Here is a 21,510-nt window from a genome sequence, read left to right as displayed (position 1 = left end):
ATCATCAACAGGAATGCACGTAAAGAGTGATGTGACATCAAAAGAGACCATTGTTTCATCAGTCTCCATGATGACATCCCTCACCTTATCCACAAAGTCCATGGTGTTCTGTATGTGGTGTTCTGAGCTGCCAACTAAAGGGATGAGTACAGACGCCAGATATTTGGAAACATTGTAAGTGACAGAGTTAATCATGCTAACGATTGGTCTTAAAGGTACACCTTGTTTGTGGATTTTAGGTAAACCATACAGACTAGGTGTGGCCTCCCCTGGGTACAGTCTGTGGTACAGAAAACGGTCAATAGCCTTGTCCTGCTCCAAAATTTTCAGGCAATCTATTAACTTCTTCTTGTAACCACTTCCTGGATCTCTTTTCAGAGGTTCATAAGTGTTTACGTCACTAAGGAGTGTCATAACTTTCTCATGATAGTCTTTCTGGTTCAAAATCACTGTGCACCTTCCTTTGTCTGCTGGGAGAATGATGATGTTTTTGTCCTTGCTAAGAGTGGTGAGTGCGTCCCTCTCCTCTCTACTGATGTTGGAAGGTGGTGGTTTGGCATTGCTGAGGCAGGCTGAAACTTTGATTCTGAGCTGTTCTGCTTCAGCCTCTTTAATTTTGTTTTTGCGGATGGCTGATTCTGTGGCTGTGATCATCTCCACCAGAGGAATTCTACTTGGTGCAACCGCAAAGTTCAGTCCCCTGGCAAGAATCTCTGTCTCTGGCTGGGTGAGCTGTCTGTCAGATAAATTCTTCACCCACTTTTCTGTCTCCCTGGCATGTAATTGACTACTGGAGTGTTGTCCTACACTGAATGTGTTGTTATTGGAATAGTGATGTTGTTGATGAGTTAGGGAGACAGATGATGGTGACAGATGGTGATTTTTGAACCATGAAACACACAGAATGGTTTAATGACAATAATAAAGGTATCTCTGTATAAAAACACTGTAAAGACAACCGGGAGGCAACAAAAAGGTGCCTGTAATTGGAGCCAGACCGATATGGACATTTTGGCTCTATTGCCGAAAACTGATAAAATAGCTGCTGCAAATTTTTGAGCTTTGTCCATCTTCAAGAATCTAAAAAAACAGTGAGTGGAGCAGGGCTGGTTTATTTAGCACAGCTGTTGGCAATCATGAAGCTAAGCTAATCAGATCCAATATGTAGTCCCATAGTACGTTTACAAGTGGTTCACTGGTCATAAAAACAATCTTCCTAACCTGCGTTCACTGTTCATTGTCAGTCAGTCCTAGGGCTGGGTACCTTTCTAAAAAAATCTATCAGTACCGGTGTCGGTACCTTCACTTCGGTGTCGGTTCCTGGACAGTTCTCTTTTCTGTACCAATTTTGTAATTAATATTAATTCTAACAAGAATAAAATTATGTTGCACATTACAGTACATATTGCAAATTTTATTTTTTTAACTTTGGTATCTCTATTCCAAGTAGTTTTCTTACATTAAAATAAACAATTTCCAGTTCAAAAGAACAGTTGAAAACAACGGTGACATGTCGGTGTCTAATGTTCACTGCTACACACTGAAGACATTTTCACTTCAGTTTTTCATCAGAAAAATCATCATGTCTGCTTTCTCTGGACACAAACAAGCCTGCTCCTGGCTGATGGTGTCTCCAGCAGTAGAAAATGTTCATTCTGAAGCTGTAGATGATTGTTGCACACACAGATACCTGGTTGTCAAGTTTGATGGCACTGACATATTGTCCCTCACATCCCACCAGCAGGTCACTGGATTCACTGAGGTTAGGGTTGATGCAGACTTCTGTACCTGTGTCTCTTCCTGAATCTTCTCTGCAGTTCTCTGGGGTTTAGGGCTCTGATCATCTCCCTAATTGACATGAGAACACAAAACATTAACAATAACATGGTTGTGTTATTATTGCTCAAAAAACATTATCTAGGCTGAGAGAGAAAATCTTAACTGGTCAACAATATCCTTTTATAGCTTAATTTACCTCCATCGTGCAGCTCCACTGTAGAAAAGACAGAAAACTTTTAACAACAAATTCTGATTGTCCTGTGGCCCCCACCTCACTTTTCTTTTGTCTGTCTCTGTCCTCATATCTGGGTCAGACACTCCTGTAAGGAGAAGATAAACAGTGAACTTTAGGTGAACTGTTTAAGCAGCTGACTGGATGGATGAGCAGTTTTACAAGCTAAAATTTATGTCACTGTCAATCTTTAGTTAGCTTCTGAGTTTAGCTAGTTGCGTAGATAAAATAAATTTACACACTAATATCTTAAAGTTAGCTTATGGATTCTAGTTTAATTCACCGCAGTGTACGTGGTAAGCTGCAGTAACGTCAACAAACATAAACTTACCAGCTGACACACGGACACAGAGCCGTCCTCAGGAGTTCTTTGATGAAGATTAGTCCAGCCGTGGAATGTTTCCATTTAACACACACAGAGACTAACGCTGAGAGGAGGAGGAGGGGGGAGGCTGCTGTCCGTCTGTCTTCTTGCAGAGAAACATGGAGAAACTTTCTGCTCGTGTGTTGTCGAAGCAACACGCGCTGCACACGTGAACCCCGTCTGTGGGCGTCACCAGTAGGGGTTGTAAAGGAACATATATCTGTGATATATTATCCATAAATTAAACGGATTCATTCATTTTTCTGGACTGAATAATATCGTGCATTGAATTTAATAAATGTAACGTGAGACGTTAATTTTCTTTGACCCATCAAATGAATGCGGTCATTTATTAACAGAATCAAAGTTTAACATCAAACATTTACATTAATTTGGCAAATTGATTTCAACACAACATAATTAATTAGCAAGCTTTCAGAGACCATATGCCATGGTATCTGGGTTCAAGCTTTACAACAGACATTTCTGAAAATATCTGGATTAATTACTAGCAAAATAGAAGAGTTTAAAGATGGAAAATGAAGTTTATCTTGAGAGAGATGGGAAAGGGAATTTGTCTGTTATAACCAGAACAACACGCTCCTTCTGGACCCAGCTTAACCAACGGTACACTTTGCGGTTGAAGATCGACTCTTTTACCTTGGCAGAGGATAATTCCGACTTCGGTGTAGAGTTGCCTTCAAACGCTCTCCAGCGTCTCCGTAAGGATAGTAAGGAACCGTTCGGAGTCGTGAGATCATCCCAGAACAGACATTTCATAGTTCCTCTGAACTTCTCCCGTTCAGCCTAGTTGCTTTTTCTCCAGCATTCTGAATTCCAGCATTCTGAACTCTGCTGCTCTCGGAACCAACTCACAGCATTCTCTCAGCGTTCTCCCAGCGTTCTCTTTGAACTAGGAAGTGTTGCACCTTTTAAAGAGGTCACTTCCGGTTCATTTTGAGAACTTCCTGATTGGTCGATTGACCGAACAGGGGTGTGTTTTAGTGATGTAAGAAGTTATTAAAAGTCAAGGAAAAAGATTAAGTTTGTTTAAGAACAGACAGAAAATGTTTTTGAAGGACCCAGACTTCGTGGAGTCAATTCTCTAATATCTTTCTATAAAAGTTAAACATGACATTTCTTTCCAGTAAACTTACAGTTGACCGAAACTTGACCTTTGACCAACATCACAACTTGCTCATTTCAGACAGAAGATCAAGAAGATGAATCATTACTCTGTAACACATTCTCACTTGATTTCTACTTTGAATGAGGATTAAAAATCACTAATACTGTTTCACAGTTGATTCAAAATGAGTAGTTCACTTCAACATTTGAAAATGGTTTGAACTAAACACACTTTGATTATCAAAACATTTGTAAAATAGTAATGATGATAGAAAAGAGAGTGTTCTTTCAATTGATCAGTGCAGGACACTTAGGAAGTCTTTGGATGAACTTAATCTTGTGTTTCTGGACTCAAATCAATGAAATACAGTTCTTGTCCCAGGAAGGCCCTCAATTTGACCTGAGGCTTAGTTCACTACAGGGTTGAATGACTACATAATTTTTAAACTCAACATTAACATAATAAAACTCGAGTAGAACTCGAGTAGTTGATGACTTCATAGGATCTCAAGATGAAAAAATAAATAAATTTAAAAAATAAAACCGCAAAAAACCGTAATTTATTAACAAAAAAAAGACCAACAAAACATTGGGAGAGAATATTATGCTCCTACCATTTATCATACTGCAAATAAGTCACAGGAAAACCAAAACTATTAGTTTTTATTATTAAGCTGCAAAAGTGAAGAAACGTGTAGCACGTCAAAAACAAAACTTAAAACAACGGGGCGGGCGACCACCCTGTACCACCGCCAGCTGTGCTGCGCATTAAGTTTAGTTTTAGACATAAATATGTTTATAGTTTTTATTTTTTTATTTTTTTTTTTTATAGGTTTAGAAATTATTTTTTGCTTTTAGTTTGTGAAACAAGGTCAGAGGAAGCTGGTTCTGGTTCGGTCATTGGACCCGGTGTTGCATCATATTCTGTGACCTGCAACAGTGCACGCAACACCGCCCCCTATGATCATAATGTACGGTGGTCACAGAATATGGTGCAACACCGGTTCACAACGAGCTCCAAACAGTCAGAAAGTTGATTCATCTTCTGTTTCCTTACGGTAGTTGAACCAGAAGATTCATCTTCAGTGAAATATTTCCAGACTATTTATGCATTTCTACCTGTTTGCCAAGACTGGACCTGCTCTGCTCAGTCCATCTGCTGGGAGGAATCCATTTGGTAGCTTCTACTAGTAGCCCAGTGCGGATCACGTGACACGTGATGCAATGACATCACTGCAACATTATGACGTCACTGCGAATACTCGACGTGAAATAAAAAAAACTCGATAGATGTTCTAGGAATCGACCTGTCGATTACTCGAGTAGTCTGTTAAAGCCCTAGTCACCAGCACAATAGACATACATTATACATAGATTAGGTGCGACAGCTCTATACATCTCTGGGCTTAAACACATAGTCTGTTTGCTATATGTCTGCGTTTTACCTGCCTGCATGCTGAAACCACGTGACGCCTTACAGCCAATACCGAAACTTGACACCGAAAAAAGAGTGACGTTTCAATCCATACACCGACCGGTGCAGTTCGGTCGGTGCCATTTAAGAACCTCTGTTCGGTACTCAGCCCTAGTCAGTCCTGTATGGTGAAGGCCTAATCAGTGTTGACCACAGCAGAGTTTATTTTTCTTTGTAGAAAATAAGGATTTCAGATTAACAATGCATTTCATTGAGGACTACAAAGATAAATTACTAACACTGGATGTCATCAGAAACTGGAAGCTCAGTCTGACAGGACTGTTGCGATAACTACTGACAACAGTGCTAATGGCGTTGAAGATCATGCACTTGAACACTGTTAGCTTGCTAACTTAAGAGGAACGTAGCTAATGACATGCGTGTTGCAGGATTGAAGAGAATTTATTACTGATTTGTTTGATTTTACAGATTAGTTAAAATAAACTTACCATGCTCTGTTCAGCAAAATGCGCTACACAGTATTGCTCCCGGCTTCGGCTGTGATGAATGTAAAAGAGAAACTTAAGTGAATGGCCATGACTTGAAAGTAGTCTTCATGCGCCCTCGCCTGGATGTATTGTACAATTACAGCTGGTTCCAGCATTTTAGGGGGTGAAAATTGGAAGTGTTTATCGGGGCATAATGGGACAATTATCACTGATACGATAGGTCCCCTAACATCTATTGGCCATACCAATATATCGGTTGGGCTCTACCTGTAATATTGCATGAGTGCATAATATATATTTTTTTCAAGGTTTTGTCAGCTCAAAATAATGTAAAACTCTGATTTGAAAGGCGGCAGAGTGTTTTTTTTTTATTTTATTTTTTTATTATTTTTATATAGAATACTAGTTGAACCATAAATGGACGGTTTATACTAAAGGCAGAGTATCAGCTGAGAAGTCTCTTGTTTCTGATCATTTCAGATCTTCAGCCAAATACTGTATTGGTTTGTGCCTAGATGCGTTTTCTATGATGTTTATCGCTCCAGTATTTATTCATGTTGTAACAATAATGGACTAAACTATTTTGCCTTTCCAAGCAGCACATTATGCAAGCCAAAAAAGAGGAGGTCCCTGGTTATTTCTAACCCCGTCCCCTGCAACACAGCTTTCCCAGCTGATCATGTCTCTATCCATTCCTCCACCCAAAACAACAAAGATGCTGCTCCTCCCTCTCCCCCTGCCCAACGGACTCGGAGCATCGCTGAAGAAAACTGCACATCAGAAGAGATGTGTGGTCCATCTGAATGCGTCGGCTCCTCAGACTCTGATCTGAGCCTGAACGGCAGCAACACACCCCAGAGGCAGTCGGTGTGCAGTGACCATGAGGACGGTGACCGGAGCACCCAAAGTCTGTTTCCAGAGGAGGCCGACGCAGAGCTAGCAGCAAACCAATCTGATGACTCTGGAGTGGGAGCAACAAAATCTGATGCAGCGAGCCAAGAACTGACCAGTCTCCCTGATTCTGCCATGCAGGGTCTTGATGAGGGCACTGTGGATGATCCACCATCCATGGAGGTCAAGACCAAACCTGCTCCAGTCCCTGCCCCTCGGCTCTCCTTCCGCTTCACAGATGAACTACCCCTGTTACCTGCTGAGGAGATGGAGACGAACTCTGTCAACCTGGAGACATGGGAGTCTAGAGATGGTGTCAGTTCCCATAATCCACCTGGCTTTCTTTACAAGGTATGCAATATTGAAGTGTTTACAGTAGGAAAGAGACGATTTGTTTTGAGTCAGGTCCTCTGGATGAATTCTTCTCTGAAACGTTTAGTCTTGTATCCAATAGTCTTTTTCAATCAGAAGAAGACTAAAGAAGAATCTGGCCAGAGGACCTGACTCAACCTTGTTGATTGATTGAATTCTTGATTCATCTTCCTGGATTACTGAACATTGGGGCTTGTTTCATTTTGCTTCAGAAGACTCTTTAACAAAACAGTTGTGCAACGTGGTCACACAGTTCAGTCTGTCTTCATGCTGCTTCTGATTTGTAACTCACTGTTGAAGCTAGTTGTGTCATGCAGAGAGCTGAGCTTTTAGAAATGAAGCAAGCTTCTAGGGAAGAGGCGTGTAGCAGAACTCTGCTGTCGACATGAAGCGCAACACATTAAATGTGAGACGGACGTCTTCCTCTGTGTCCTCCCTATTTGTTGTTTAATCCTGAGACCAGGCAACCATATCTAATCACTTCATTGAACTGCAAAGCTAGCTTGCCTTTCACGTCTTCTGATACGGCTCTGTTACTACATCTTTGTGCCACAATAGGAGCATCAGGGTGGGCTGCTTGGACCCCCACCTTGGCTTTACAGAAATGTCATAAAAACAGCCTGAAGTCATATATGTCCACTCTGTAGGTGTTTTGTGAAAGATTTGTCAGATCAAAGAGTTCAAGTTTAATTTTCCTAGACCCCCCCCCCCCCACTTTTTTTTCTGATTTGCATTAATTGGAAGAAACATGATGTACTTGCTGAGCTGCTTAATGTATTACTACTCATAAATTTGCTTATGATGTATGTGTACAGGTCCTTCTAAAAAAATTAGCATATTGTGATAAAGGTCATTATTTTCCATAATGTATTGATAAAAATGAAACTTTCATATATTTCACATTCATTGCACACCAACTGAAATATTTCAGGTCTTTAATTGTTTTAATACTGATGATTATGGCATACAGCTCATGAAAACCCAAAATGCCTGTCCCAAAAAATTAGCATATCATGAAAATGTTCTCTAAAAAGCTATTAACCTAACCATCTGAACTAACGACGTAACTCTGAACACCTGCAAAAGATTCCTGAGGCTTTTAAAAACTCCCAGCCTTGTTCATTACTCAAAACCGCAATAATGGGTAAGACTGCCGACCTGACTGCTGTCCAGAAGGCCATCATTGACACCCTCAAGCAAGAGGGTAAGACACAGAAAGAAATTGCTGAACAAATAGGCTGTTCCCAGAGTGCTGTATCAAGGCACCTCAGTGGGAAGTCTGTGGGAAGAGAAAAGTGTGGAAGAAAACGCTGCACAACGAGAAGAGGTGACCGAACCCTGAGAAGGATTGTGGAGAAGGGCCGATTCCAGACCTTGGGGGACCTGCGGAAGCAGTGGACTGAGTCTGGAGTAGAAACATCCAGAGCCACCGTGCACAGGCGTGTGCAGGAAATGGGCTACAGGTGCCGCATTCCCCAGGTCAAGCCACTCTTGAACAAGAGACTGCGTCAGAAGCATCTCGCCTGGGACTGCTGCTGAGTGGTCCAAAGTTATGTACTCTGATTACAGTAAATTTTGCATTTCCTTTGGAAATCAAGGTCTCAGAGTCTGGAGGAAGAGAGGAGACACAGAATTCACATTGCTTGAGGTCCATTGTCAAGTTTCCACAGTCACTGGGGTGTCATGTCATCTGCTGGTTTTGGTCCACTGTGATTTATCAAGGCAGGGTCAATGCAACTAGCTATCAGGAGATTTTGGAGCACTTCATGCTTCCATCTGCTGAAAAGCTTTATGGAGTTGAAGATTTCATTTTTCAGCACGACCTGGCACCTGCTCACAGTGCCAAAACCACTGGTAAATGGTTTACTGACCATGGTATTACTGAGCTCAATTGGCCTGCCAACTCTCCTGACCTGAATCCCATAGAGAACCTGTGGGATATTGTGAAGAGAAAGTTGAGAGACACAAGACCCAACACTCTGGATGAGCTTAAGGCTGCTATCGAAGCATCCTGGGCCTCCATAACACCTCAGCAGTGCCACAGGCTGATTGCCTCCATGCCACGCCGCATTGAAGCAGTCATTCATGCAAAAGGATTCCTGACCAAGTATTGAGTGCATAACTGAACATGATTATTTGAAGGTTGGCGTTTTTTGTATTAAAAACACTTGTCTTTCATTGGTGGGATGAAATATGCTAATTTTTTGGGACAGGCATTTTGGGTTTTCATGAGCTGTATGCCATAATCATCAGTATTAAAACAATTAAAGACCTGAAATATTTCAGTTGGTGTGCAATGAATGTGAAATATATGAAAGTTTCATTTTTATCATTACATTATGGAAAATAATGACCTTTTTCACAATATGCTAATTTTTTGAGAAGGACCTGTATATCGTAATTCTAAGGCTATAGAACTCACCTGTCTCTAAGCCCATCCATCCATCTGTCCATCCATTTTCTTCCGCTTATCTGGGGTTGGGTTGTGGGGGTAGCAGCCTAAGTAGGGAGGCCCAGACTTCCCTCTCCCCAGCCACTTGGACCAGGTCTTCCGGGGGAATCCCAAGGCATTCCCAGGCCAGCCGAGAAACATAGTCCCTCCAGCATGTCCTGGGTCTTCCTCTGGGCCTCCTTCCGGTGAGACGTGTCTGAAACACCTCACCAGGGAGGCGTTCAGGAGGCATCCTAAACAGATGCCCGAGCCACCTCAACTGGCTCCTCTTGACGTGGAGAAGCAGCGGCTCTACTGAGTCCCTCCCGGATGATCAAGCTTCTCACCCTATCTCTAAGGGAGAGCCCAAACACCCTGTGGAGAAAACTCATTTCGGCCGCTTGTATCCGAGATCTCATTCTTTCGGTCACAACCCAAAGCTCGTGACCATAGATACCATACCATACCATACCATCCATACCAATTTATTTATAAAGCACTTTAAACGGTGACAAAGCACACCAAAGTGCTGTACAGGGACAAACAGAACAAGCACATAGCAACAGATTACATAACAGGACACCAAAAAGTAGAAACCAACAAAAACAATAATGGATAACAACAACAACTGCAACATGACCAACACAGTGTGATGCACACAGACTCAGCACAGATCACACAGTGCAGAAAGCCAGGGAATAAAAGTGTGTTTTTAAGCGAGATTTAAAAACTGTGAGGGAGGGGGCCTGTCTAACGAGCAGAGGTAACTCATTCCAAAGTCTTGGGCCTGCTACAGAGAAGGCCCTGTCACCTCTGCGCTTGAGACGGGTTCCTGGGACTGTTAGGAGCAACTGGTCTGCTGATCTGAGAGAACGTGGTGGGACATACGGCTGGAGCAGATCAGTAAGATAGGAGGGGGCAGAGCTGTTTAGTGATTTATAGACATAGATTTATAGACATACAAGTGTATTTTGAATTTGATTCGAAGGTGAACCGGAAGCCAGTGTAGGGAGGCCAAAACAGGTGTAATGTGCTCTCTTTTGCTTGTGCTGGTCAAAAACCGGGCTGCTGCATTTTGGACCAGTTGGAGTCTAGCTATGGAGGTCTGACTGATACCAAAAAGGAGTGAGTTGGAATAGTCGAGCCTGGATGTAATGAATGCATGAATTACTGTCTCCAGGTTATTTTTGGACAATATGGGCTTCAGCTTAGACAGTCGCCTCAGCTGGAAAAAGTAGGATTTAACAATCATATTTACATGATTGTTGAGTTTCAGAGAAGGGTCATGTATCACTCCTAGATTAGTGACTCTTTGTTTCACTAACGGTGACAGAACGGATAGGTCGATGCAGTGGTTGGTGATTGTGTCATTGGGAGGAAAGAGCATAACTTCAGATTTCTTCTCGTTGAAACTCAAGAAATTTAAAGCCATCCAATCTCTGATGTCAGCCAGGCAGTCCAGTAACGGTTGAATAGAGCGAGTACCGTTGAGTCTGAGGGGGGAAGTAGATTTGCCAGTCGTCGGCGTAGAAATGAAAAGGTATGTTATGTTTCCTGAAAATAGCACCTAGTGGCAGCAGGTATAAAGAAAATAAGAGGACCAAGGATGGACCCTTGCGGTACCCCCCATTTAAGCGCTGCCGAGGCTGAACTAAAATCTTTGATGGAGACACAAAAGGACCTGTCAGCGAGGTAAGATCTAAACCATTCGAGGGCTGACCCAGTGATGCCCACCCACTGCTCTAACCTCGCAATGAGGATCTCGTGGTCGATTGTATCAAAGGCAGATGTGAGGTCCAGTAAGAGAAGGAGCACAGAATCACCAGCGTCTGTGAATAGGAGAATGTCGTTAAAAACCTTGAGTAGAGCAGTTTCAGTGCTGTGGAGAGGTTTAAAGCCAGACTGGAATAGCTCTAAGATGGCATTATCCTCTAGAAAGCATTTCAGCTGGGACTCCACTATTTTTTCCAGCAGTTTAGTGACAAATGGGAGTCTGGAGACAGGCCGGAAGTTGGACATGACTGAGGGGTCAAGGCTAGGTTTTTTCAGGAGAGGTTGGACGGCAGCATGTTTAAAAGTTATTGGCACCACACCTGAGGCTAAGCTGCTGTTAACAATGCCAAGAACAGGAGGGCCCAGAACAGGAAGAAGCTCCTTAAGGAGTCGAGGGGGGACAACGTCAAAAGGGGAGCCAGATGGCTTCATGCCGCACATGACCTGCTCCAGGGAAGACAGAGAGATGGGCTCGAAGTGGTCAAGAACAGCAACACAATGAGATGGGATGGACGGATCATGAGCAGGTGGAGAAATGAGTGCCCGGGTGTTTGCAACTTTTTCAGAAAAGAAATGGAGGAAGTTTTCACACAGCTCAGTTGAAGCTTCTAGAGGTGAAGGTTTACTGAGGTGTAGAACTGAGTTCAGGGTGGAAAAAAGGGCTCGGGGGTTGTGGGAGTTTGAGGCAATTATCGCAGAAAAGAACTTCGATTTGGCGGCTTTAACTGCCTTCTGATAATGACGCCAACTCTCCTTTAGGATTTGAAAAGAAACCTGCAGCCTGTCTTTCCTCCACTTGCGTTCTGCTCTCCTACACTGCTGTCTAACGGCTTGAGTGACGTCATTAAGCCATGGTTCTGATAAAAGTTTTGTTTTCCTGGTTTTAACGGGAGCAACACGGTCCAGAATATTTAAGCAAACAGAGTTAAGCTGAGAGGTTAGCTCCTCGGTGGAGAGAGACACTGAGAGCTGATCAATCCTCTCAGAGCTAAAAGCTTCAGTAAAACATGCAGCAGTGAAACGGTTAATGGCGCGTGAAGTACGTGCAGAATCACATGACTTGACAGTAGGACAAGGCGGGATGATATCAAACAAGACAGGCATGTGGTCTGAGAGAACGTTGTCACCGATTACCAAATTACAAACAGAGACATCACGTGTTAAAATGAGATCCAGAGTGTGACCATGTTGTTGGGTGGGACCATTTACATGTTGAGTTGAATTAAATGAGTCCAACAAATCAAGGAAGTCCTTCACTAACGGCTTCTCCTGACAACAGACGTGAATATTAAAGTCACCAACGATAATAAAGTGATCATATCTTGGTGTGATGTAAGCCAGAAAATCAGAGAATTCACTTATGAAGTCCTTGGAACAAGGGGGGCGATAAACAATCGCGCACAGAACGGGAGGAGAATGTCCGAGTTCAAAAGCACTCAGCTCAAAACTGGAGCAGGGCATGAGGGTGGACAACTGTTTACAGGAAAAGTTTGATTTAAATACAGTTAATATTCCACCACCCCGCCGACCTGATGGCCACGGGGCATTAAAACACAGACAGTCAGGAGGTAAAAGTTCCACCAAGGCGCTTGAATCACCCAAAGGCAACCAAGATTCCGTGAGAAAAAGAAAATCTAGTCCCTCGTCTTTAAAAAAGTCATTTAGAATAAAAGTCTTGTTGGCAACAGACCTTGTGTTGATGAGGCACGTCCTGATCTGGTCCGACACAGAACCAGCCATAGTGGGGGTGGTACGCGCCAACGGTTGCAGATTTTCAAAAACAGCGCCTCCAGGACGGTCCAAGCGCCGGGCCGGTAGACAACACCCATATTTTCCCTGGTCCAGGCACGTAGGAAGCTGGCTGTGGAAACGTTGACCACGCAGAGCTTTGAGTTTTACCAGCCGGCTGGCACGTTTTCCCCGGCGTCTGGATCGATATCTCCGAGAAGGCAGGCTTGGGGCCCAGCGTAAACAAGCAGGCACGTCTGCCAGAAGAGGTGGAAGAGGGGGGGGGGGGGTCCCGAGTCACGATCAAAATGGTCCGAATCAGCGACAGCAGATACAGACAATCAAAGATTGAGGAGCTGTTGTCGGTCATACCCAAGCAGCGAGTTGATATCCCAGACAAAAAACGAAAAAAGCAGAAATAATCCAAACATTATTGTCAGAGGTAGATTGCAGGCCATGTACACAGGCGCCATCTTACCGGAAGTGTCGATGAGTGTAGGAACGTAGATCGATCGGTAAATTGAGAGCTTCGCCTTTTGACTCGGCTCTCTCTTCACCACGACAGACCTGTATAGTGCCTGCTTCACTGCAGACGATGCACTTATCCACCTATCGATCTCATGTTCCATTTTTCCCTCATTCGTGAACAAGACCCCAAGATACTTAAACTCCTCCACTTGGGGTAGGACCTCCTCCCTGACCCAGAGAGGGCACTCTACCCTTTTCTGGCTCAAGACCATGGCCTCGGATTTGGAGGAACTGATCTTCATCCCGGCCGTGTCGCATTCGGCTGCGAACCGCTCCAGCGAAAGCTGTAGATCACGATCTGATGAAGCCAATAAGACCACATCATCTGTAAAAAGCAGACACAATCCTAAGACCACCAAAACGGATCCCCTCAACACCTTGGCTGTGCCTAGAAATTCTGTCCATAAAAGTTATGAACAGAATCGGTGACAAAGGACAACCTTGGCGGAGTCCAACTCTCACTGGAAACAAGCCTGACTTACTGCCGGCGATGCGGATCAGGCTCTGACACGGTCATACAGGGACATAACAGCCCGTATCAAAGGGCCCGGTACCCCATACTCCCAGAGTATCCCCCACAGGGTTCCCCGAGGGACGCGGTCGAACGCCTTCTCCAAGTCCACAAAGCACATGTAGAACAGTTGGGCACACTCCCACGCACCCTCCAGGACACTGCTGAGAGTGTAGAGCTGGTCCAGTGTTCCACGGCCAGGACGAAAACCGCACTGCTCCTCCTGAATCCGAGGTTTGACTATCCGACGGACCCTTCTCTCCAGAACCCCTGAATAGACCTTACCAGGGAGGCTTAAGAGCGTGATTCCCCTGTAGTTGGAACACACTCTACGGTCCCCCTTTTTGAATAGGGGGACCGCCACCCCGGTCTGCCAATCCAGGTGAACTTCCCCCGATGTCCACGCAATATTGCAGAGTCGCATAAGCAAACGCAACCCTACAACATCCAGAGCCTTAAGGAACTCCGGGCGAATCTCATCCACCCCTGGGGCCCTGCCACCGAGGAGTTTTATAACCACCTTGGTGACCTCAGCACCAAAGATTGGATGGCCCGACCCAGAGTCCCCAGGCTCCGCTTCCTCAGTGGAAGACGTGCCGGTAGGATTGAGGAGGTCTTCAAAGTATTCCGCCCAACGACCCACAACATCCCGAGTTGAGGTCAGCAGCACACCACTCCCACTATAAACAGTGTTGGTGGCGTACCGCTTTCCCCCCCGAAATGCCGGATGGTGGACCAGAATTGCCTTGAAGCCGTGCGGAAGTCATTCTCCATGGCCTCTCCGAACTCCTCCCATGCCCGAGTTTTCGCCTCAGCGACCACCCGAGCCGCATGTCGCTTGGACTGCCGGTACCCATCAGCTGCTTCCGGGGTCCCACAGGCCAAAAAGGCCCGATAGGACTCCTTCTTCAGCCTGACAGCCTGACAGCATCCCTCACCGACGGTGTCCACCATCGGGTTCAAACCCGTCCCCCCACACGTAGGCAGAGGGAGGCCACCCTCTCATTCACCGGAGTGAACCCCAACACACAGGCACCAAGTTGTCTCTAAGCCGCACATACTAAATATAAGATTAATCATAATTTTGTACATAAATAAGATGCTCCAATTATTAAGTCACAGGCATCCAGCATTCATCATCAGGATCTGTGCCCAGCCAGCTCTAACAGGTTCTTGTTGTAGTACAAGAATCAGCCACTGGATGGCATAGACTAGCTTGCTTTGCTTTGAACCTACGTTCAGACTGCATGATCGTCAGTCTTCATGATGCTTCGCTGTCTAATTGTGAAAACCGTTCAAACTACAGAATGAACACACTATGTATCTAAGCACAATCACAGGACAAAATGGTACCAAACCCCTACATAACCGAAATTATTTAAAAATTATGTTCCAGTAAATATTACCCAGAAGTCTTGGCAAGGTCATGTGACCGGAAGCCAAATAGTACCGGTAAAATACAGTAAATATTCATTAAATTAATACCATTGATTTTTATTGTTAAACACTTTAGGTAACAGCTGCTGTTTTTAAATGTACTTTCTAAATAAATTTGACATGAATTCTACTCGGCAGAGCTCAAATGAGGAGGAAGGGGAACAGCCCCTCCCTCCCTCTCGTTTGTTGTCTGTGCTGCGTTTTATGCGTCCGTTTAAGTTTTAAATGAGATACTGGTATTTAAACACGTTTACCGTCCACAGATTTGTTTTAACTTTTATTTAAATTTGTATCAGTCTTGACTGGCAGACAGCTTTAAAAATAAATCAGACTTCACTTCTCCACCGCTGAGCTCTCATGACAGAAAGGGGAGGGGGAAGAACCCCTCCTATTGTTCTCCATTGTTGTTCTCCACACCGTGTTCGGATGCGAGTTTAAAATAAGGTCCTGGTATTTAAAAGCACATTTAAGGGGCTGCTATGGCTGATTGGTTAGAGCAGTCGTCCTCCAATGCAAGAGTTGGAGGATCGAATCCACCAGCAGTCGCATGTCGAAGTGTCCTTGGGCAAGACACTGAACCCCTCATTGCCTCTGTGTGTCGCATCAGTGTATGAATGTGATCTAAAGCACTGATTAGTCTCTTTAGAATGATTTGTTAAATTAGCTTTGTAGAGATCTAGTAGAGTGTTGGATGAATGGGTAAATGAGGACACAGATTGTAGTGTAAAGCGCTTTGAGTATCTTGAAATAAGATAGAAAGGCGCTATATAAGTACAGTCCATTTACCATTTAGAATTAGAATCGGAATAAGCTTTATCATTGCACCGAGATACGAGAATATTTACGTACAGCCGTCCGAAAAATGGACGGAGTGCACAAAGCTGATGCTATAAAGCGCGGCCTTCTTATTCTTTTCAGAATACTAATTTTTTTTTTTTTTTTGACAGAAAAAGGGACAAAGCCATGAGGAGGGGTAGTGGCATTACAAAAAAGATCTCTTCACACCTTGTCCTAACAAGACATGATTTAAGACGTCAGAAAAACTCTACCAGCCAAGCACATTTATGAACACGTTACAAATGCATTTACAACGAGGTGGTCCATGAAGCACTAACAGATAGTCCATTGTCCTGATTAGGGGTTGAACGACTACATAATTTTAAAACTAGACATTAACATAATAAAACTCGAGTAGAACTCGAGTACTTGATGACATCATAGCATCTCAAAATGCATAAATTAATAAATGACATTTTTTGCAGTTTTATTCATTTATTATTCACCAAAAAAAAAAGACAAACAAAACATTAAGGGCATATATTATGCTCCTACCATTTATCATGCTGCAAATAAGTCACAGGAAAAACAAAACTATTAGTTATTATTAAGCTGCAAAAGTGAGAGAAACGTGCGGCATGTCGAAAACGAAACTAAAAACAGTGGGGTGGACGACCACCCCACACCACCGCCCGCAGTGGTGCACATTAGGTTTAGTTTTAACATGTTATGAGATTAACATGTTTATAGGTTTTTATAGGTTTAGAGATTAATATTTTTGCTTTCTGTTTGTGAAACAAACAAGGATGCTGGTTCTGGTTCGGTCGATTGGACCTGGTGTTGCACCATATTCTGTGACGTGCAACAGTGCATGCAACACCGCCCCCTTCGGTCAAAATATACGGTGGTCACAGAATTTTGTGTAATACCGGTTCGCAACGAGCTCCAGTCAGGAAGTTGATTCATTTTCTGTTTCCTACAGTAGTTGAACCAGAAGATTAATCTTTAGTGTAATATTTCCATACTATTGATGTATTTCTACCAGTTTGTCAAGACTGGGCCTGCTCCGCTCCATCCTTCTGCTTGGAGGAATTAATTTTGTAGCCCGCGCCTGGTGCGGATCATGTGACGCAATGACGTAACGGCCACGTAATGACGTCACTACGAATATTCGACATGAAATTTAAGAACTCTATAAGATGTGCTAGGAATCGATGTTTCGATTACTCGAGTAGTCTGTTAAAGCCCTAGTCTTGATAAGATGATGGTCAGCCGGAACAGTTCTGATGAGCCTTCACAGAAGGGGGGGGGGGGGGGGTGCTTTAGACGAAACTTTTCTTTAGTTTACACATTCCCCAGGAGAAATTGATAAGTTGGCCTGTTTCGAGGCCAGCTGGGAGTTCAATTCAGATAACCACAATTGTTGATTTATTCAGGCAAACTATTTTTCTGTTAGCCTTGGGTCTGTACTGATAACTTCCAAGGTCCAAAATGGCCAGATTAGGGTGCATTCTGCTGGTCCGTGCTTATGAACCTCTTTAAGGTTGTTTTCATGCTGATGAGTCCCAAAGCCGCAGGCGGCCTGTGATTCAAATCGCTTCCAATTTACGGCTTCGCTCGTAAATCAGCTGATTTCAAGTTCTCAAAGCACAAACCAACCTTCACATAGACAGCAGCCTGACGGCGTCCAAATTAGCTGTGACTGTCTTCTTTGTATGTTGATAAACCAGGATCCAAATTATTCCAAAAATGGGAAACCTGTTATCATAAATCCAATTATATGCAATTTTGGCGTCCTTGATCGACAGCAGAGGTAGACTCATCACCCCCAGAGATTTATCCAGCTGTATGCGTCTCGTTCGAGCAGATGAGGATTCTCTCCAGGACCCTGGTCCTTTAGTTGAAAACAATTTGTAATTTACGTCGAAAGTCCAGTTGGTCCGATCCAAAACGGTGTTTTCTTTTTGGAAAATGTGTAAAAATAGGAGCTGCTCCTATACACAGAGAGCAAAAAGGCAGGAGGAGAACAGGGAGCGGGGATAAGTGTGTGCGCCTCATTAGAGAGCTAGTGAGAAAAAAAAAATGTAGACAGAAAGATGTCACACAATTTTTTTTTAAACTTTTATTAAAACATGTACCAGACTTGACTGCTTTGCGTCTCCAATGCCTGACCATCGACGTATTGATGCAAAGCTTACTAGCAGTGCTGTTTCCTCCTTCAACAGCCAGATCGATCGCTTTTAACTTGAAAGCTGCATCGTAAGAAATTCTCTGTGCATTTTCCATTATCACTGAACAAATGAGCAAGTCTGTGCATGAGGCGTGAAATACAGGAACGATACGAGAACGATCTGAAGAAATTGATGCATGTCTATCTTAGGGGATGGTGCTTGAGAGAGTATACCTCATTCGTCATTCAGGTTAGACTTCTGGTCACATGACAGAGTGGGTGGAGTTCTGGTAGGGAATTTGAAACCCTGAGCAAGTGGTTTGGTATATATGGTTGCCTGAGGGCATTCATTCTGTCCCAAAAGCCTGCTCCCAAGAGCGGTGGGTGCAGGGCAGCTCCGTGAGCAGCAGCCCAGGTCTGTCTTAGGAAAATGTTAGTCAGTGGCAGGAAGCTGCCGAGAGAAGCAGGAAGTCTTTCAAAATCAAATGTAAAATATGAAGATTATGACCACACACACACACACAAATTAGCTGCTCTTGCATATAAAATGTGAAGTACAAAGTGCGAGGGGAAAAAAAGTAGTGGCTTATACACCGGGAATTATGATTATTTACTCTGGTATCAGATGCTGTGCAACTGGAAGGATTTTTACTGAAACCTTTTTACTTTTTCGGCATTTATCCTGTGTAACCATGGCAACAAGGTGTTTTTTAACAACCTGGAGCAGCTGTTTAACATCTCAAACGCCCAATAATATCTCAACTACAACCCCAAATCCCAAATGAGTTGAAAATGAGGCGCCGTTGGCGAATTCCCATCAATCTGGCGACGGTGCTCGAATACCTGACCGCCGAGATCCTTGAGCGGATGGGAAACTGGGCTCCTGACAACGGGAGGACTGGGATCATCCCCCGGCACCTTCAGCTGTCTGTCCATGACAACGAGGAGCTCTGCAGACTGCTGGGAGGAGTGACCATTGCTCAGGGAGGAATTCTGCCCGGCATTTGGACAGTCCTGTTACCCAGGAGGACTGAGAGGCCCGCCAGATCTGACGGCAAGCCGGATCCAGGTGGACTGATGATATGGCCAGATTCTTTGGATTTGCTGCAGGAGATCCTTCCTGCTCACAGCTATCAGCATCTATAACAACTCTTGAATGAAACTAGTATGATGAGCAACAACACTTGATTTCCCTTTGGGATTAATAAAGTATTTTTGAATTGAATTACAGTAAATGTTGTGTAAAATGGATTTTCATGGATTTTTATTGGGTTGCAAATAATTCACATTTGTATAAAAAGATTATTTTTATATTTTTTAATTGATCTATTCAAAATTTAGTAAAATCTGAAGCCAATAAGTAATGGTATGCGTTTTGCTTTATTCTAGGGCGTGGCACTAGAGAGGCATGAATCATCTGAAGACGGTCAGCAGCTGCAGTTTGAACAGGGGGACATCATTCTGGTGCTCGCTTACACAGAAAAGGTAAATGGTAAATGGACTGTACTTGTATAGTGTCTTTCTATTTGATCAAGATACTCAAAGCGCTTTACAACACAATCTGTGTCCTCATTTACCCATTCATACAGTGCTCTACTAGATCTCTACAAAGCTAATTGAACAAATCATTCTAAAGAGACTAATCAAAAAGGTATCTGTCTGGACAGTCTGTCTTGGCTATCTGAATATTTCATGTCCAGTGACGATCTGTAGTCAAATTTTGGTGCTTTTGATTTTCATTTAACATTATACTTGTTTCATCTAGATCCTTCCAAAATGTTTATTTTTTCCTTTACCTCCCATCCAACCTGCAGAGCATAACCTTAGATTAATTGTGTAACACAGTTCACAGAGTAGCATGATTAAGATGTCTCTCTATGGGACACACACCCTCTGCATTTTCCTCATATGCTGTCCCTCTTTCCTCCCCATCACGGGGGACCGACAAAGTGCCAGAATTTGCAGCCTGAGCGCTTGGGATGAAGATTTTATCATCATAGTTGCCTTAGGACATGAGGAACTTGGGTATTGCCTCGTCGTTCAGTTTGTGTTTTCAGCATGTTAGGGCGCTGTGGCTAAGTCCAGCTGGGAGCCCCAGGTGGCTGTCGCACCCAGTTCAGCATCCACACTTTTGTCCCACTTGTCATTGCCAGGCAGCATCCCACTCTTTGACAGATGTGTGTCCCTGCCAGAGAGGCTAGTTTGGCATGCTAGCCATCTTTGGAGGCTCTTCTTGGTGAAGCAAGAACAGTCCAGGTATAAGCTGGAAACTTCACATGCTAGGTGGGCATGTTCCAGCCTGGGCCACGTCGAGTACACCTGGTGTGGATCTTACCTCGAGATTATATTCCCGAAGCCGCAGGACCGAGTCTCTGATTCGCTACCTCCTCTGGTGTGAGGGGAAGCAGAATAGGCGAATCCCATGGTGAGATATTATTATTGTTGCCGTTGCTGTAGTACCTTTTTATTTATACAGGTTAATTCCCATTGAGCCTCAAAGACTCTTTTACAAGAGAGACCTGTTACATACAACATGCAGGCAGATGAGAAAAAAAGAACACGAGGATGGAGGAAGCCAAAACAAAACATGTCTGACACCATGTCCTGGCCGGGGCACAGTGTGAAAGATGGAAAAAAAAGACCTCAACTTAAACTGCGAACATACAATGACCTCATTGTATATGAGCACATTGTACATGCATAGCGGTCAACAAGGGCGATGAGTTATCCATAAACACTCCAGAAAGTTCCCAAGTTCTGATAAGATGGTAGCGTCTTGTCCCCCCCCCCCCCCCCCCCCCAAGAAGCTTCTAGTTTACGTATCCTTCAAGAGCACTTTTAGATAAGTTGGCCTGTCCAAAGCCAGTAGGGAGGCCAAATTCAGATAAACAAATAGTTTGAGCTGCCAGACTCTGTTTTCTGACGCCTTCAAGTTCTGCTGGTACACTCAATGGTGAATCAACACAGACAGATTTATGGACATTCCACCCTGTCCGTGCTGGATCAACTTTCTCCAAGATCGAATTCTTCATGCCGGCAAGTTCCAGTCGACATCATTGAGAACCCAAAAAAGTTCAATCTGGTTCTCTGGACATTCAAAAAAAACAAAAAACAAAACAAAGCAAAAAAATATAGAAATGTTTCGTCTCTCATCCAAGAGACTTCCTCAGTCTGAGGTGCTATTTTCAGCTCAGTCTCTTAAATAGCACCTTCTCAGAGTGGATCAACCAGTTTGCTGCTGACAGCCAAAACCAGCTGATCACATGCTCAAGAAGGACCATCAGCCTAACAATGGATCATTAGCACACTGATGGCTGTTTACTATTCACAGAGGGCTGAGTGATACTAGCAATCACAGCATTGTAAGAGGGGGACAGTTGAACACGTAGGCCTCCACCCCTGTTTAATGATGGACGATTTCTTTTCACAAAGATGGCCTCCTTTACTCCTCTCTCAAACCATCGTT

The 21,510-nt window shown here is 43.8% G+C and overlaps 1 protein-coding gene across 2 annotated transcripts in view; it reads left to right on the top strand.

Moving 5' to 3' along the window:
* bin2b (bridging integrator 2b) overlaps nucleotides 1-21,510 on the top strand; it is a 46,918-nt gene that overhangs the window by 24,455 nt on the left and 953 nt on the right. The window contains exons 10-11 of one of the 2 annotated variants that reach the window (XM_037678684.1): nucleotides 6,026-6,668; nucleotides 19,434-19,529. In XM_037678684.1, the coding sequence (XP_037534612.1) occupies nucleotides 6,026-6,668; nucleotides 19,434-19,529 (739 nt within the window). Of the gene's footprint in view, nucleotides 1-6,022; nucleotides 6,669-19,433; nucleotides 19,530-21,510 lie in introns of both variants that reach the window. The other variant, XM_037678683.1, reaches the window with a different exon arrangement.

Source organism: Nematolebias whitei, chromosome 7, assembly GCF_014905685.2.
Source record: "Nematolebias whitei isolate Nwh7 chromosome 7, NemWhi1, whole genome shotgun sequence".
Lineage (NCBI taxonomy): Eukaryota > Metazoa > Chordata > Actinopteri > Cyprinodontiformes > Rivulidae > Nematolebias > Nematolebias whitei.
The sequence above is the reverse complement of the archived record's forward strand: the minus strand, read 5'-3'. Positions and strand labels throughout refer to the sequence as shown.